The sequence below is a fragment of the Muntiacus reevesi genome, chromosome 5 (genome assembly GCF_963930625.1).
Source record: "Muntiacus reevesi chromosome 5, mMunRee1.1, whole genome shotgun sequence".
Lineage (NCBI taxonomy): Eukaryota > Metazoa > Chordata > Mammalia > Artiodactyla > Cervidae > Muntiacus > Muntiacus reevesi.
In genome coordinates, this window is record NC_089253.1 from 83,581,709 (window position 1) to 83,599,707 (window position 17,999).

Consider the following 17,999-nt stretch of genomic DNA (forward strand, 5'->3'; position numbering starts at 1 on the left):
ACTGTTGGTAGGAATATAAATTGGAAAACAGTATGGAGATTCCTCCAAACATTAAAAACAGAACTACCGTATGATTCAGAAACCCCACTTCTGAGTATATGTCCAAAGAAAAGAAAACCACTGGCTTGAAGACAGAGCTGCACTTCCATGTTCATTACAGCATTTTCACAAAATCCAAGACCTAGGAATAATCTAAGTATCTATAGATGGATGAATGGGAAAAGAAATTGTAGTCTGTATACACAATGGGGCATTATTCAGCCATGAAAAGAATAAAATCTTGTCATTTGTGACAACATGGATGAATCTGGAGGGTATCATTCTAAGTGAAATAAGCTAGACAGAGAAAGACAAGTACTGCAAGGTATTACTTACATGTGGAATCCTTAAAAAAGTCAAGCTTATAGAAATAAGGAGTAGAACGGTGGTTGCCAGGGGCTTCCTGGTAGAGGAAATAGGAAGAGCATGATAAAAGGTACAAATTTACTGTTAAGATGATTAAATTCTGAGGACCATCAGTATAGCATGGTGACTACAGTCAATAACATTGTGTTGTATAATTGAAATTTGCTAAGATTAGATCCTCAGTATTCTCGTTTTTTTAAAAAAAGTAACTGTGAGGTGGTGGGGATGTTAACTAACTTGCTGGTGGGAATCCTTTTACAATGCACACATATATCAAACCAACATATACACTTTAAATATATTCTGTTTTATTTTTCAATTATGCCTCAAAAATGAAATTTTTAAACATAAAGAAAGCCAATGTTTTGTGGATGTTTGAAGCTTTTGAATACATTCATGATGCTCACCCCACTCAGAGGGGCAATTGGTAACTCTGGGAGTTAGTATCTGAAGAGGCTGCCAGTGACTTACATCTCCTAGAACCACCTTTGTGTCGTGACATCCTACACTGAATCTAGACTGGCCTGTGACTTATGTGAATGAGTAGAATATAGCAGTAGTGAGGCTGTGTCTGTTCTGGGCTTGGCTTTAAAAGGACTGGCAGCTTCTGCTTCCTACCTCTTGAACTCTGGCTTTTGGGAGCCTCTATCATGGTATAAGAAGTCTAGCTCAAGTGTTGGAGGCATCAAGTGAACAGACCATGTGGATAAGCCATGTAATGAGGAGAGAATCTGAAACTACTTGGAGAGGGACAAAGGACCAGCTGTCCCAACACAGAGTTGAGTCTCCTGATGACTAGAGACCCCAAATAAAGTTAATTGTGCCCATTCAGCCTACAGAATCAGGAGAGATAATCTGTGGTTGTTTTAAGCACTAAGTTTTAGGGTGGTTTGTTCCACTAAAATAGATAGCCTCACCAGTGATTCTCATGTGACTTAGAGGCTACCAGAAGGTTACGCAGTCTCACAGTATCTGTAAAACCGTGAGGTGCCAAGTTCCCAAGGAAGGGAGTGCTTGAAAGGGGAAGGGAGAGGAGGAGGAGGAAGGGAGAGGTAGAGGCTGGGGCCATAAGGAGAAGGGCAGTGAGAGAGAATTTCAACTGTGTGCCTGGAGCCAGGTCTAGCAGGAACAGCTGCATTTGGGCCAAGAATCCCAATGATCTGTTTGACAGTATTTGCCATCCTTTAGAGGAGCCTATGTTTGAAACAGTGTGCCATGCGTTTAATAGTACCAGCTAGAATGCAATTATGGCTACACGTTCAGCCATCCCATATTTATTTTAGATCTGTTCTATTAATGATCCCTAACTCTGAACATCAATATATGCAGTCAGTCCCAAGGGAAACCAGGCCAGAGTTGCAAGTCTGCGGGACCACTGAAAACATGCTTACTTATATCTTTACTCCTGGAAGGTCAGACCAATCATTGTCATGTCAGTAAGACAGGGCATTTTAAATACTTGACCTTTCATGCAGTAAGATTGTTTTTTCTTTTTTCTCCATTGTCAAGATAAGCAAAACATTTAGAAATACTGCTTTTTCCCTATACTCTTAATCATAGCTCTTTTAAGGAAAAATGTAGGAATGAAAGTTATCTGGGTTTATGAGTGGTTTAAGGAAGTAATACTTCTTTTATTAATGTGTATAGCATTTAACAAAACTATAATGAAGAATGTTAATTATATGAATATTACTTTATATAAAATTTTTAATCAGTGAAAGAGAAGCCTTTTCTTGTTGGTTCTTGGTGTTTTCCTATCTATATTCAAATTAATGCAGACATAATAGTCATCTTACTTAGGGGTTGTCAGGAGTTATATCATAAAGGTTTCACATATAAAATGTTATTCTCTAATAGAAAAAAGAAATAATGGAAAATTTTTAATACTTAAAATGGCTATAAAATGCATTACCCACTCTAAGTGGTTTGATATCTTTGAGTCCCTCCTATCTTTTTAAATATTCAATTCTAGTAAATATCACAGCCAAAGAGTTCCAAGCGAAGTGCAATACTCTGATTCCATGTTTTAGGAATGATGCGTATAAACCTGGAGATGATTGGTGGGTTGAGAAAGTTCTTCACATGTCCTTTGACATTATTATTTCCTTCAAAAATCTGAAAGCAAAATATGAGAAACTCTTTAATGATGGCATAATGGGTATGGAAATCTTATAGCTGAAACTAACATAATATTGTACATCAACTATATTTCAGTTAAAAAAAACTTACAGATAAATTTTTATCTTTTTTAGTTCAAACTGTGGATATCAATGAACATATACAACTTATCACAAAGATGATCCTCAATCAATTATGAAATCTCACTCCAGACATACCTCTTTAGGGATATCACCTCTCCACTGATCTGAGTTGAAATAGGAAAAAATAAAGAAATCTGATATGGTGCTGTGAAGCAGCCACAAAAACACCTCCACCTTTAGCCCCTTTGTAGTTATGTGACTTTGAGCAAATTACTTATAGACTTTGATTCTCTCTTTTTTCCCCATTGGCAAAATGGAGATAATAGATTTACCTAGTAGAAGTTGTTGTGAAGATTTTAAAAGCATGTCAACATATGATAAATGTTTATTAAGTGCCAGATAATGAGCATAAAAATGCATGGTTGCATTTTATTTTAAATGCTAGTAATAGCTAATGATTATGGTTAGTTATTACTAATGTTTAAAATGCAGTCATAAATTTTTATGATTTAATACCCTTTCTGTCATATGCCCTACATCCTCAACTAAACTGTGTTTGAGATGTGCTTTTATCATCCCCAGAAAGTTCCCCAAGATTTACACACATCAGAGACTGAGTTACTATTTGTTTATAAAATTGATGTTTAACCCTACTATGAGAACATCCTGATACGGTGAGAAATAAGCCAAACCCACTGAAACAAACCAGGGGTTTAGAGAGAGACAGAGAGATTCAAACCCATTAACTGAGATAAGGGCTGAGTCCATGATGAGCATGCAGTAAACATCCATCCCCTACTCCTGTATTGCCCCTCCTGCTGGTTTCAGCCCAGTTCCCATTCCTGGAATATTCGGTTCATCTCCTTAGCTTTGCCTCTAGTAAGATTTTAAATCCACATAGCTAGGAATTTAAGAGTGTAATGGAGTAGTTCATCTTGCGAGAAATTAATCTCCTCGTGGGGAAGGATAGCAATTGTTTTCTGCTTAGTAACAATATGGCACAGAAAGGCATATGGCCATAGGTGTTTGATCAGCTGTGAATAACAAGTATTTCTAAGCTAATGCTAATATGGTCGGTTTTCTAGACCCCTGTTATAGATTGTACGTTTGTGTCCTTCCAAAACTCATGTCTTCAAACCCTCATCGTCAATGAGATGATACTAGCAGGTGGGGCCTTTGGAAGGTGATTAGGACTAGGAATGGGGGTAGGGCCCTCATGGCATCTCCGTCCCCCTGTGCACACACCAAGGAAGGCCGTAGGAGGGCACAACAAGAAGACTGCCCTCACCAAGAACCTGCCCGAGGTGGCACCCTGATCTAGGATTCTAGCCTCCAGAACTGTGTGAAATAAGTGGTTTTTATCTATCACCCAGGCTGTGGTAATTCATTACACAGCCCAAGCAGGCTGAGATGACCCTTTCTTTCACCATTTTCCTCAGAGATAGTTAAACTTCACATCATCCCCTGTTGTTCTCGTTATTTGGTAGATGGCGCAGTCAAAACAGAAAGATAGTATACATGGTCCCTGTCCCAAGACCAGGTACAGGACTTAGAAGACTTAAGGAGTGATGCACATCAGTGCACACTTCTCAAATACAAGAGCTATTTGCAAATTTGAGGTACTGTTCTCATCATAGCAGTTTTCAAATTGTTTGCTTTTTGCCAAGATCTCCCTGTACCTTGTCCAGGATTGCAGATTTCTCCCTGTAAGGTTTCCAGTCAATGCCCTGGTCACTGTAGTGGATGGTGTAGCTCTTCACATACATTTCAGAGGACAGAGACTTGCAGCCTTGTGTTACAATGGCAGTTATCTTCTTGATCTTGAGCAGATCGATTTGTAACCACTGATTGTTGTTGTTCGCCTATGAAAATGATTAGAACAATGGATAAGAGAGAGGTTAAAACCTTTCCTTTTTTTAGATGGAGATACTCAGAAATGCAGTGATGTCAAAGGATTTCTTTTCTGTCTCATCTCTGAAAATTCCCTTTCTCCTAGAATCCTTCCCTATTCCTTCTCATTTATCATCAGCATGTTTAGAAACTTCTGGAATGTTTTACACATTGTACAATAGTTATTTGTTTACTTGTATTCCTTACTCTTTGAGGGCAGGGACTTAGCTTTGTTTCCAGGTACTTAACAAAATGTATGGCACACAGATGGAACTCAAAAAATAAATATGTTTTATCTGAGAAAAAAATCATTTGCTAAATTATCTGTAAATATTTTTCTCTTAAGCAAGTTGGTTTAAAATACTATAATGGTATAGTATAAAATGCTATAGTGTTTGATTCCCCTTATACGAGATGCCTAGAATAGTCAAAGTCATAGAGTCAGAAAGTATATTGATGGATGCCAAGGGCCATAGGGTGAGGAGGGGTGGGGAAGGGAAATAGGGAGTTAGTGTTTAATGGGGACAGAATTTCAGTCTAAGGTGAAAAATTGGGGAGACAGATGATGGTGAGAGTTGCACAACAATGTGAATGTACTTAGTTCACTGAACTGTACAGTTAAATATGGCTTAAAATAGTATGCTTTATATTATGTGACTTTTACCACAATGAAAAGATAAAAGAATTAAATACTACTATGATACTATTGAAGAGTTATCTGGGAAAGAACTAGAGAGTATACTCTCTCTTACTTATTTTAGAAAAGCTCCAGTTTTATTTCCATTGCTAATGTCAAATAGGAGAAGAGGTCCAGTTTCTTCTTTTATGATATTTCAAATAAACATGTTATTTGAGAGACTTGATAAAGCTACACCCGGGGCTGGACATGCCATAGTAGTCATTTTGTCTCTTACCTAAACAAAATGCCTAATCATATGTTTGGCATTAGGTGCTTGGAGAAAGAGGATCAGAAAGACTAATTGAGCTTTGGAATAATTTTAGATTAATTTTCATCTTTGGGAGATTTATCCTGCCCCAGAGTCTCACTTGGGCTTCCCTAGTGGCTCAGTGGTAAGGAATCCACCTGCCAACGCGGAAGATGCAGGTTCGATCCCTGGGTCCGGAATATCCCCAGGAGAAGGAAATTGCAACCCACTCCAGTGTTCTTGCCTGGAGAATCCCATGGACAGAGGAGCCTGATGGACTGCAGTCCACGGGGTCTCAAAGAGTCAGACACAACTTAGCGACTAAACAACAACATAGTCTTTTCTTGTTCAATTCTATATGAAATAACCAATATATATTTTCTCAACATCACGCATATGTACATGGCTGTATGTGTATACACATATGTATGTATATGTATAGTCACATGTTACTGTATTTTTAAAGCAAATTAATTAAATTTAAAGGTACTGTATTAGTTAATTTGGGTTAATTTTGTAACATCCTGCAGTGACACCTGCTGGTGTTTTAGTGTGTCTTCAAGGTTGTGTGAATGATACAGAATGCATATAGGTAACTAGAGGATTTTTGTAGGTGTATATCTTTTTGTCTCTACCATAAAAGAGACAGAGACACTTGTGCGCATACCTGCACATGCCTGGCTTAGACTTTCAGCCTCTCTAAAGAAGCTCTATAAAAGACACTTTATACTAATTGAAGGTTAAGAGAAACAAATAGTTCTGACCTAAAATTCCCTGGCTGCCTTGCATGGCATGTGGGATCTTAGTTCCCTAACCAGAGATCAAACACATGCCCCCTGCAGGGAAAGTACAGAGTCCCTTATCACTGAATTGCCAGGGAATAATAATTATTTTTTATTATCTTATTTATATTACAGGGCTTTTCTGGTAGCTCAGCTGGTAAAGAATCCGCCTGCATTGCAGAAGACCCTGATTCTATTCCTGGGTCAGGAAGATCTGCTGGAGAAGGGATAGGCTACCCACTCCAGTATTCTTGGGTTTCCCTTTTGGCTGAGTTGATAAAGAATCTGCCTACAAAGTGGGAGACCTGGGTTTGATCCCTGGGATGGGAAGATCCCCTGGAGTAAGGGAACAGCTACCCACTCCAGTATTCTGGCCTGGAGAATTCCACTATACAGTCCATGGGGTTGCAGAGTCGGACACAACTGAGTGACTTTCACTTCATTATTTATATTATAGAAATTAAATAAAAATGTTATACAACACTGTCACTTTTATTACTTTAATTTCTCTGGGTCTCAGTTCTCCCCTTTTGCAAAATTGCAAAATGAGTTCTTGGGTTGCTTCAGATGGTACAAGGAGCACAGATCTGTTTATTTAGAGAGTGGGATTCCTGATTCTGCCACCAGGCTAAACTAAAATTATTTAACCACCTTTGTGTTTAGACTTGGCTACAATCCATAGAGTCACAGAGTCGGACACGACTGAAGTGACTTAGCATGAAGTGTTTAGACTTAAAAGGAAAATCTGGACCAGATGCTTTGTAAAAACCCCTTGCCTTTCTAACATTCTGTGACTCTATGATAGTTGAGAAATGAATTTCAGGGCACAAATATTGGTCCCCGAGACCATCCAAATGGAGTCTCTGCTAAGTCTCTTCAACGTATCTGACTCTTTGTGACCCCATGGACTGTAGCCCACCAGGCTCCTCTGTCCATGGGATTCTCCAGGCAAGAATACTGCAGTGGGTTGCCATGCCCTCCTCCAGGAGATCTTCCCAACCCAGGGCTCAAACTTCCATCTCTTACGTCTCCTGCATTGGAAGGTGGATTCTCTACCACTAGCACCATCTGGGAAGCCCTAAGATGGGGTCCAAACTCTTTTGTTTACTCCGCTTGCACCATACAACTCCCTTTTCCTTTCTGGTGGCCTGACTTAAGATTAGGACACAGAATTCTAAAGAAAGTCCAGGGAATTGTAGTATAGCTTTCTTAAGAGAGGGGCTTCCCTGATAGCTCAGTTGATAAAGAACCTGGGTCAGGAAGATCCACTGGAAAAGGGATAGGCTACCCACTCCAGTATTCTTGGGCTTCCCTTGTGGCTCAGCTGGTAAAGAATCTACCTGCAACACAGGAGACCTGGGTTCAATCCCTGAGTTAGGAAGATCCCCTGGAGAAGGGAAAAGGCTCCAGTATTCTTGCCTGGAGAATTCCATGGACTGTATAGTCCATGTGGTCACAAAGAGTTGGACACGACTGAGCAACCTTCACTTTTTTAAGAGAGGGTGTTAGGTGGATAGAAGATAGGGAACTTGGCTTACGTTGATTGACTGGACTGTTCTGATTTCTTATGGCATTCTGATTTTCCAGGTCAGTTGAAGAGTGAAATAAATATGAGTCAATATTAATAGTTACCATAGAACTAAGTTACCTTAATTGCTCAATGGGCTAACATCTAAGGTAATATAACTGTCTGTGAGATGTTTATAAAACTTAGATCACAGATTTAAAAACCTGGTTTGGCAGCATTTTATCATGCCACTAATGTAAAAGAATGTTACAGAGTTCTGAAAAAAGGGAACAAAAAAATTTTAATGACACTCTTAAGAACATAAAGGATAGTGCTAGATTGTAGGGGGAACCAAAGAAGAGAAGATGGTACAAATCTAAATCATTTACTGCTAATGTAAGTTGTCTCAGTCAGGAACTGGCAAAATATAGCCCAAGGCCCAGTCTGGCCTACTGCCTGTTTTTGTAAATAAAGTTTTATTGGAACACAGCCATGCTCACTCATTTATATATTGTTGATGACTGCTTCCTGCAACAGTGGTAGAGTTGAGTAATTATGACAGAGAATGTGTGGCTTACAAAGCCTAGAATATTACCTGGCCCTCTGCAGAAAAGTTTTGCCCGCCCCTAGTCTAAATCAAGACCACAGAGATGATAACTTCTCTCTGAGCTAAAACTGTCAAGACAACACACATCCTAGTTCTCAGACATAGGATCATGCTCTGTAGAAACAAGGGATGATCTTCTGGCTTCCCAGGTTCCCATATTTCCTGGAGTGAGGGCCTATGCTTTCTTCAGAAAGACTGAGAGAACTCCATTTACAGGGGACATTTCACCTTAGCTTGCCAGGCATTTACACGGCCCTGGGCATTAAGACGTGCAAGGAAGGGTTGCCAGTAATTTCCCCACCAAGACTTTTTAAACGAGGAAGCGGTGATTTGCTTGTCTTCTATCTTTCCACTTTCCATACCCAGCGGTGTGGAGCATCCTGTCAAGAGAAAAGTAATGTGATTATTTACACACCACTGATACTCCTTGTATTGTATTTTGTACTTCAGCAGAGACAAATAATATTGTTGCTAAGTAACAAAAAACAACCATCACAGCAATGATGTTTTCAGTCTATACATGTATTACTTAATGCTCTTAAATAGCTCCAGTTTACAAATGAAAAGACAAGCACAGCAAGAAAAAGAAACTTGACTCAAGTAACACTGCTAAAAGAATCAGAAATTAGATTTGGCCCAGGCAGTCTGACATCAAATGCCATGTTCTAAACATCTAAACTCATCTCCCTCCTTCAGAGAGTCATGGAAACTTTGATCTCTGCTTTGAGGTAGACAATACTCCTAAACATCCACGTTTATAAGTGAAAGTGTTAGTTGCTCAGTTATGTCCTACCCTTTGCGACCCCATGGACTATAGCCTGCTAGGCTCCTCTGTTCATGGGATTCTCCAAGCAAGAATACTGGAGTGGCTAGCCATTCCCTTCTCCAGGAAATCTTCTCAACCCAGGGTTCAAACCCAAGTCTCCTACATTGCAGGCTGTTTCTTTACCATCTGAGCCACCCGGGAAGCCCCTATGTATATAAAGTGTCACAGAGATGAGACACTTTGTTCTTGCTAGTAAGTCATGTAGACATTTTCTTGAAGTGATATCTTATTTTCTCCAAGAAAAAAGAGGCTTAAAAGAAGAATGTCTATTGTTGATACTAATCATATAAACATCAAGAAAGTGAAGAGATTTTAAAATTAATGCTTCTTGTATTATGTATTAAATGGAGGTTTTAAATAGACTAGCATTGTTGAATGTCACATTTTAGGGTAGCTTGACTCTGTGACCTGAACAAACGACCAGTTAGCATCATACCCCATATGGAAAGAAAAAAAATAATGACCTAAAGAGCTGTTTCAGGGCTTCCCACATGGCTCAGTGGCAAAGAATCTGCCTGCCAATGCAGGAGATGTGGGTTCGATCCCTGGGTTGGGAAGATCCCCCTGGAGGGAGAAATGGCAATCCACTCCAGTATTCTTGCCTGGAAAATTCCATGGGCCAAGGAGCCTAATGGGCTACAGTCCATGGGGTCGCAAAGAATCAGACATAACTGTGCACGCACACGCTATGCTATGGAGCTGTTTCAAGTTTTCCTGCTTATACAAAATTTGCATTTTACGTGGAGGATGTTATATACCATGGCTATGTGGACATGGGTAAAATGCCCTTTCCATATCCCTCATGAATATCAAGAGTTTATTGTATTATTATCTGCTTTAATAAGAAACTGATTCCGAGGTTCAGTTACTTTCTCCACTGTGAGCTGTACCTTTTTCCCTCTGCCCTGAGAGAAGGTGCTGTACCTTCCCAGTAGGTATGCCGCAGCAAGTTTTAGGTATGTTTGTATATTAATCTTCCTCCTCCCTCAGTGCTTGAGCACCTTGGTGGTACCTGGATCTGCCAAGCTGAGGGTGGTCTGTTTCATTCTTTTACTGCAGACTGTGAGACCAAGGTTATATTCTATATATGCTTTGAAGTAAAAAATGTTGGAAAATACCACTTTAAGAGAGGAGAATAGTTGATGAGAACCTTAAGCATCTTATTATATATAGACGAATTTTATTAGTGCCATTTATGATTGCCTAGATTTATATATACCACAGGTCACATTACATCCCCTGAAAAACAGAAACTTACTTAGAAAAGGCTTGGGTACCTACATAGAATGTGAAACAGAAGACAGAGTTCAATCAAGGTTTCAGGAAGTTGAGAAGCAGATTTAGTTCTCAAAAACAATTATTGAATACCCAATATATGCCAGTAATGTTGCAAGACACTTTTATTATATTAAAGTCTAAGTGACCTGATTGGAAGGCTTTTAGAAGGGTCAGACCCAGTTTGACTCTCAATTCTTATTGAAAGTAGGCTGGTGGAGGCCATTCTTTGCTAGGGTCCTTCTTTGGAGGGTCAGAGCAATGTCCATATGGTCCAGACATTGTTCAGAGAGATGGTGCCTACCCTCTGGCTGCTAGAACCAGTCTCAGTCTAGATCATTCCTTGAATGGAACCTGTGTTTCAGAGATTTTTCTAGGAGCCTTAGTGATTGGAGAAAACTAAGAATTCTACTCATTCTCCCATATGCCCCAAATCTTGATTTGATGAATAGCAGCAAAAAAAAAAAAAAAATGTCCATGGGGTTGCAAAGAGTTGGACACCACTGAGAGACTGAACTGAACTGAGCAAGAAAATAATGCATCTGTGTTCCTTACCATTAACCTCACAACCTTGCAGCTCCAATCGAAGGGCAGGTTTGTTATAGGATCCAGTTGGAGAGATCCTGATGTATCTAGCCACAACAGGTGGATCAATATGATTCTCTTTTATTGTAGAAGCATCTGAATTGCCACCAAAATACTAGAGGAAAAGAGGAAATTTTAGTTTTGTAACAATTCTCTATGAAGTGATTTTATACTAAAATTTTCATCCAATTTAATATTGTAATATTATGTTTTCAGGTAGCCTGAGTCAAATTAACTTGGTCTTAAAAGATAACTGGGAATACTTCCACTTCAGGAAGATAGTATAGATGAAATTTGCCCTGTTCCTCCTGCTGAATACAACTGAAAACATAGAAAGACTCTGAAAGGTGGAGAAGAGAAGGCAGACTGGCTAGGGTTCTCAGGACCCAAGGAACAACACAGCGGTCAGTCCCTTGGGTTTTCTTTTTACCTCATATACAGACTTATAAGTAAGGAAGCCAGGAATCAGGAGCCACCAATAGGTGCAGACAAACATACAAACAAAAACAAAAAAAAAGCAAAAGCATCTTTTCTCTGGCCTCAGGACCAGGAAAGGGCAGTCTAGCAAGACTGAAAACTTGTAGACAACAATTGTTCTACTTCAAGCCAAACACCATAGGTTAGAAAACACTGTCCCCTTCCCTACTGACAGCTGCAAAGGCAGGATGGGGAACCTAGACTGCCATGCTCATGAGACTGTAACAAGGCGCCCAGCACTGTCACTGGAGTTGTGTCAGAGAAAACAAAATAGAGACCCAGGATTTCCATCTCTTCTATCTTACAATAAGGCTTTCACTCTTGCAGTGTCAGTGGAGACTATTCCATTCCTACCCATCTGCAAAGAGGAGAGGGGTCCCAGCTCACATGTCAACAGAGGAGGCCAAGTGGAAAATGGACTGTGACCTCTTCCTGGCAGTAAACAGGCTGTGTCCCATCCCCTTTCTCTGGCAAAGCAGTGTCAGAAAGAGCCAGAAGATAAAAGCAGCTATCAGTAGCCTTGAAAACAGAAAAGCAATAGATAAGAGCAATGAAACAAAGGGCCAGTTCTTTAAAAAGATTAAAGAAAATTGGAAAATCTGTAGTAAGACTGATGAAGCAAGAACGAGAAGAGATGCATGTTACCAATATCATAAATGAAATAGGCAGTATCACTACAGACCCGACACAAAAAATCAAAAGGACAATAAGGGAATAATACAAATAACCTGTACACATATATTTAACAACTTAGAAGAAATGACTCAATTGACTGAGAAAACACAAGCTATTCTAATTCACCCAAAATGAAATAGATAATCTGAATAACATGTAACTATTTTAAAAAATGAATTTGTAATTTAAAAAGTCCCAGAAAAGAAATTTCCAGGTCCATGTGGCTTTTACCGGTGAATTATAACAAAAGTTTAAAGAATTAACATCAATACTAGATAATCTCTTCCAGAAAATAGAAGCGCATGCTGCCTAATTTATGTTACGAAGCTAGTATTATTCTCACATTAAAACAAAAGGACAGTAGAAACAAAACTATACACAGATAACCCTCAAGAACATAGATGCAAAAATCTTCACGCTATGGACTTTAATTTGTGTACTCTCTGCAATACTGATTGGTAAGACTCATAATTTAAGGTTTTCATGATCTATTCTAAGGTGATAGTGCCAATGATTTATTATAAGAAATAGCTAAGTGATGACATAGAAGATAGTAAAATAGTAAATGATTTACAGAAAAGAAAATGAAACCGATTCAAGGTTATCAGTATAATAATGGACTGATCCTTGTATTCAGATAGCTTTCTTTGGAGAGAGGGGCGAGGGAGGAGAGGAAGGATTAGGGTTGGAATAATTGGATCATTGGGAATAACCCTGGCTGAGCCTTTGGAAGATCCAGCAGGGGGACATCGCTCCTCAGGCATGACAGCAAAAAAAATAAACAACAGAAACATGAGACTCACACTGCCTCACAGCATTGCTGGTATTAACACTACTATTTCCTTCACTTGGGGCTTCCTTCAGTTACACTGAACTAAAGAAACAAAATGTGAGAGTAAAATCGAAAATTGGTGGCCAAATTTTAGCATGGGCTCTTTAAGGCACACAACCAGATATTCTGCTGTATATCATCTGTCAATCTGAGAAGTCTAGATACTTAGTTTGATGATAAAGAGATTTTTCTTGCAAGTTTTATGGAGCTTCGAAATTTCAAAAGTTAAGGTTTTTTTTTTTTTTTTAGTTTATACAGACACATCACTTTACCACTTTTCTTCATAAAACACTAAAAATGCCGTTTGTATTTATAATACCCAAAAGGTATTTTTGAAAAAGATATAGTAACCCTAGGCTGGGAAGAAACAGCGGTGCACACAGACCATCACGTTCTTTGTGCTGTTCCCTTTGAAGATCCGCCAGTTTTTCTTGTCGGAGCTGTAAGCCACACAGAACTCGGTGGTGTAGTAGGACTTCAGGTAGTGTTTGGCGCCCTGGGTCTGGATCCCCGTGAGCAGGACTTCCTTTTGCATGTCTACCTGCAATATAGCAAAGCCATTGAGCAGAACTAACCTTGTCAACAAGTCACACGCACACTGCCTGAAGTCACTGAACAGCTAACTTTCTTTAAAACAGAATAACAGCAAACAAACTAATAAAATGGCTAGGTGCAATCCATATTTGAACACAGGATACCTGAATTAGAATCCAAACTCAACCAGAAACTAGTTGTGTGTGACATTGGGAAGTTAGTTAATCCCTCTGTGCCTTCGTTTTTTTCATCTGTAAAACGAGATATCGCTAGAACTAACATCACAGGTTTTGAGTATGTAAAGTACGTAAAATGCTGCCGCTGCAGCTGCTGCTGCTAATTCGCTTCAGTCGTGTCCGACTCTGTGCGACCCCATAGACGGCAGCCCACCAGGCTCCCCCGTTCCGGGGATTCTCCAGGCAAAAACACTAGAGTGGGTTGCCATTTCCTTCTCCAATAGCACCTAGTAATTGCCATTTCCCCTAACGGCATTGCAAGAACAACAAGAAGGAATTATTAAACCACTGTCATTTTTATTATTACAATAGCAGTAATTATTATCAGGTTGGGCCTTCCCAGGTGGCTCAGGCAAGGCAGGAGCCACAGGTTCGATCCCTGGGTCGGGAAGACCCCTAGAGGAGGAAATGGCAAACCACTCCAGTGTTCTTGCCTGGAGAATCCCATGGACAGAGGGGCCTGGTGGGCTATAGTCCACAGGGTTGCAAAGAGTCGGACAAGACTGAGCATGCATGCGTAATCAGGTTAGTAAGACATACCTGGATCCAAGGTTGAGAGTTCAATTCTCTTGAAAGTTTTTCTGGGATCCAAGCATTGTATGATCCACCATTGTTTAATCTTGCTAATGTGGGGTCCCAATAACCTAAAGACAAAGGAAGAAAATAATTTATTCAGAATTAAAACAAAATGAACACCCAACTAGCAATTTCTCAAGTGAATTTAGTCCCGGTGGAAAATTTATTTCTAAAGGAACTTCTGTTTTAGTTAGGAAACCAAGCAATGGAAATGGGCCTCAGCTACTAAGTCAGTCCCTGATGATGAAATCTTGGTTTCGGGCCTGTGCTTGGACAGCTATCAGCTACCACCCACCCCCTTTTCTTGAAAACAGGTCATGTTTATTTTTTCTCAGTTATGCTGATGTGGTTTCTGCTGAGTGTGCCTGCCTAACACAAAGATATGGGGCAGATTTATGGGAGCCTCGTGATCCTTTCCCCCTGGAGGAGTAAATGGCAACCTACTCCAGTATTCTTCAGTCCATGGAGAATCCCATGGACAGAGAGAGGGCTACAGTCCATAGGGTCACAAAGAGTTGGACATGACTGAAGAGACTTAACTTGTACACATGCATGATCCTTTACATTTGACCTCTTGATCTTGGTAAGAGTTTGAGGCAAAGAGAGGAAACTGAGGAGTTCTTGATGCACAGTGGGTAAACAAAAAATTTCTTGAATAGATGAATGGTTGACAAAGCAAATGGGTCTATTAATGGGAACTATATTATGTTGCCTGTAAGACCCTGTGATTCTGGCTGGAATATTACACAGTTTAGTCCCATTGACACCTTTACATTCTGTAAAACATCAGTGATGACTAAATTCTGCTTAGAAAATACACATAGCAAAGTAAAAGTTCCATGGCTAGAGATGATACCTCTGGTGGGTCAGTAATTAGATACTTTACTCCTATTTTACCATCAAAATGTGGTAGAGAAAAACCTTGAGAGGAGCAGTGACCCATGGAGGCAGGGTCATCATGTATGGTTTTGCAGGTTGTTTACAGCACAGGTTGTAGGTAACTTTCACAGGCTATGATGCTACTACTTACCCCAAAACTCAGAAGCCTGGATCTGTGAGTCAGCTATCAGGCCACTGCTTAGTCCCATTGGCATCTTACATTCTACAAGAAATAGAACAATGAATAAACTTTGCTTAGAAAGCACATATAACAAAGTAAAATCTCCGTGGCTAAAGATATACCTCTTCTGGGTCAGTAATTAATTGTTTTCACCTATCTGTGTGGCAACTGACTTAAATATGTCTGATCATAAAATCATAAATGCACTGGCAAGACTGATACTTAATAGAAATGAAAATTGATGACACCCTAGTGGAAAACAACTTATCCAGAAGTGCAAATAGTTTTAAAATTGATTTCCATCTTTTTGTATCTTAAAATAAGCCATTTTACAATATTAAGTACTACCCTTCATAAGATTGTGTTCTCAAAAGTTGACCTGAAAGTTACAATGTTATTTATGTCCTGAACAAAGAAGGGAATGCTAGCCACTGAGCTATTTGGATGTTGACACAGTGCTTGGTACTCAACAGGTACTTAATAAGTGCTGGCTAGCTGGCTGGCTGGATTAGTGGATGGACAGATGGAAACTGTGTTTCTTGAATACCAAAATGCCAAGTTCAGTGACTGTCTTGGTCATAGCTGAATTCCTGGTATCCTTCCCTTCCTCTACTCTAGAAGTCTGGAGAATTTCTCACATGCGCTTCCCCATGGATCACAAATCATGAAGGAGGAGGCTTTATTTCGCTTCAGCAAATGAGAGGAATGCCTTTGGTTTGAACCATTTAGTTTAAGATTCCTAGCAGACTGATGTTTGCAGTATAATCAGACTCTAGGTCGGAATAAAAGCAATTACTGCTACAGATCATGCCTCTGTTATGTCAGAGTTCTCAGAGTTGAATATTTCCAATCTAAAAGTTGGTGATATCCTAGGAACAGGTACTCTCCTGCTAAAACAAAAAAATAATGTGGCTCTTGGATGATACCTCTGTCTACGATGAGAAATGGTGTCTGCATCCCTGCTGTCTGAATTTCTCCAACTTCTGTGTTTAGGAGCCACCAGCCAGGTTTTGATGCCTTCATTTCAAGAGTTTTAAATGAACCTAAAATAAAAGACAATATTGCATACCCAAAGATTAACAGGTAACACTGGTTGACTCCTACCAAAGAATCCTAAAATCTCTGCATAGCAAGTGATTTAGAATATAACTTGAGTTAGCCGTTTCTCTTTAAGCAGTATTACAGGTGTATCAAAACAAACAATGACTCACACACACTCACTAAACGCAAATTACCCTGGGACCTTAAAAAATCTCCAGGACCCCTTACAAAAAGAAAGTTTTCATTTATCTAAATATCATGTTACAAGGTAACCCATACATGATGCAGCTTATCAAAGCAACCTTGAATGATAGTCATTGGGCCTCACAAATATTGTACATGTTTCCTTCTCTTCATTTTTCTAGTTTTTTTTTTAATATAAGAAAATTAAAATAAAACATCCTTCCCCCATATTTCATTTTTTCTATAAAGTTTACATTTTAGATAGAGGTGTACAAATATTGTTTCAGAAAAGCACTGAAAGAATGAAGTTTCTGAAACCTCTGATTATTCTTTCTGGTATTTAACATTTCCTACCACCAGTTAATACTTAAATTCTATTGACTATGATTTGTGACCATTTCCTAGGTTGTGAATAAAAAGTAATAACTGATCGCCATCCTCCTCAGACACACTAAAAAAAGATCTCCAGCCTTCTACTCTCTAATGCAGGTGTTAGGTGTGAAGATTTAAGTGGGCCAGTTCCCTGACCCACTTCTCCCAGGCTTGTGGAAGGGATAACTGATCTGGTCTTACTTGATGAGAACTTAGGGGTGAGCCTGACCTAACCCTTTCTGTCCCTGATTTTAATAGAGTGGCTTTTGATAGCTTTGCTAATGAGAAACTGGTGTGTTGCAAACAAACAGAACCCCTTTTCCCCCCATGTGCAAGAGTGCTAAGTCACTTCAGTCATTCTTTCTGTAGTGTCCTATTCAGTTCAGTTCAGTTGCTCAGTGGTGTCCAACTCTTTGCGACTCCATGAATTGCAGAACGCCAGGCCTCCCTGTCTATCACCAACTCCTGGAGTCCACCCAAGCCCATATCCATTGAGTCGGTGATGCCATCCAAGCATCTCATCCTCTGTTGTCCCCTTCTCCTCCTGCCCCCAGGCCCCCCAGCATCAGGGTCTTTTCCAATGAGTCAACTCTTCGCATGAGGTGGCCAAGGTATTGGAGTTTCAGCTTCAGCATCAGTCCCTCCAATGAACACCCAGGACTGATTTCCTTTAGGATGGACTGGTTGGATCTCCTTGCAGTTCAAGGGACTCTCAAGAGTCTTCTCCAACACCACAGTTCAAAAGCATCAATTCTTCAGCGCTCAGCTTTCTTCACAGTCCAACTCTCACATCCATACATGACCACTGGAAAAAATATAGCCTTGACTAGATGAACCTTTGTTGGCAAAGTAATGTCTCTGCTTTTTAATATGTTATCTGGATTGGTCATAACTTTCCTTCCAAGGAGTAAGCGTCTTTTAATTTCATGGCTGCAATCACCATCTGCTGTGATTTTGGAGCCCCCAAAAATAAAGTCAGCCACTGTTTCCACTGTTTCCCCATCTATTT

The 17,999-nt window shown here is 39.7% G+C and overlaps 1 protein-coding gene across 1 annotated transcript in view; it reads right to left on the minus strand.

Annotated features, from left to right (window-relative positions):
• Positions 1–639: 639 nt before the first annotated feature.
• Positions 640–17,999, minus strand: part of F5 (coagulation factor V) — a 78,348-nt gene continuing 60,988 nt past the window's right edge. The window contains exons 18-25 of the mRNA XM_065936764.1: positions 16,321–16,437; positions 15,365–15,436; positions 14,299–14,402; positions 13,374–13,529; positions 10,975–11,119; positions 8,547–8,698; positions 4,286–4,468; positions 640–2,520 (exon numbers count right to left, since the gene is read on the minus strand). Coding sequence (XP_065792836.1) covers positions 2,374–2,520; positions 4,286–4,468; positions 8,547–8,698; positions 10,975–11,119; positions 13,374–13,529; positions 14,299–14,402; positions 15,365–15,436; positions 16,321–16,437 — 1,076 coding nt within the window. The 3' untranslated portion in view covers positions 640–2,373. The remainder of the gene's footprint in view (positions 2,521–4,285; positions 4,469–8,546; positions 8,699–10,974; positions 11,120–13,373; positions 13,530–14,298; positions 14,403–15,364; positions 15,437–16,320; positions 16,438–17,999) is intronic.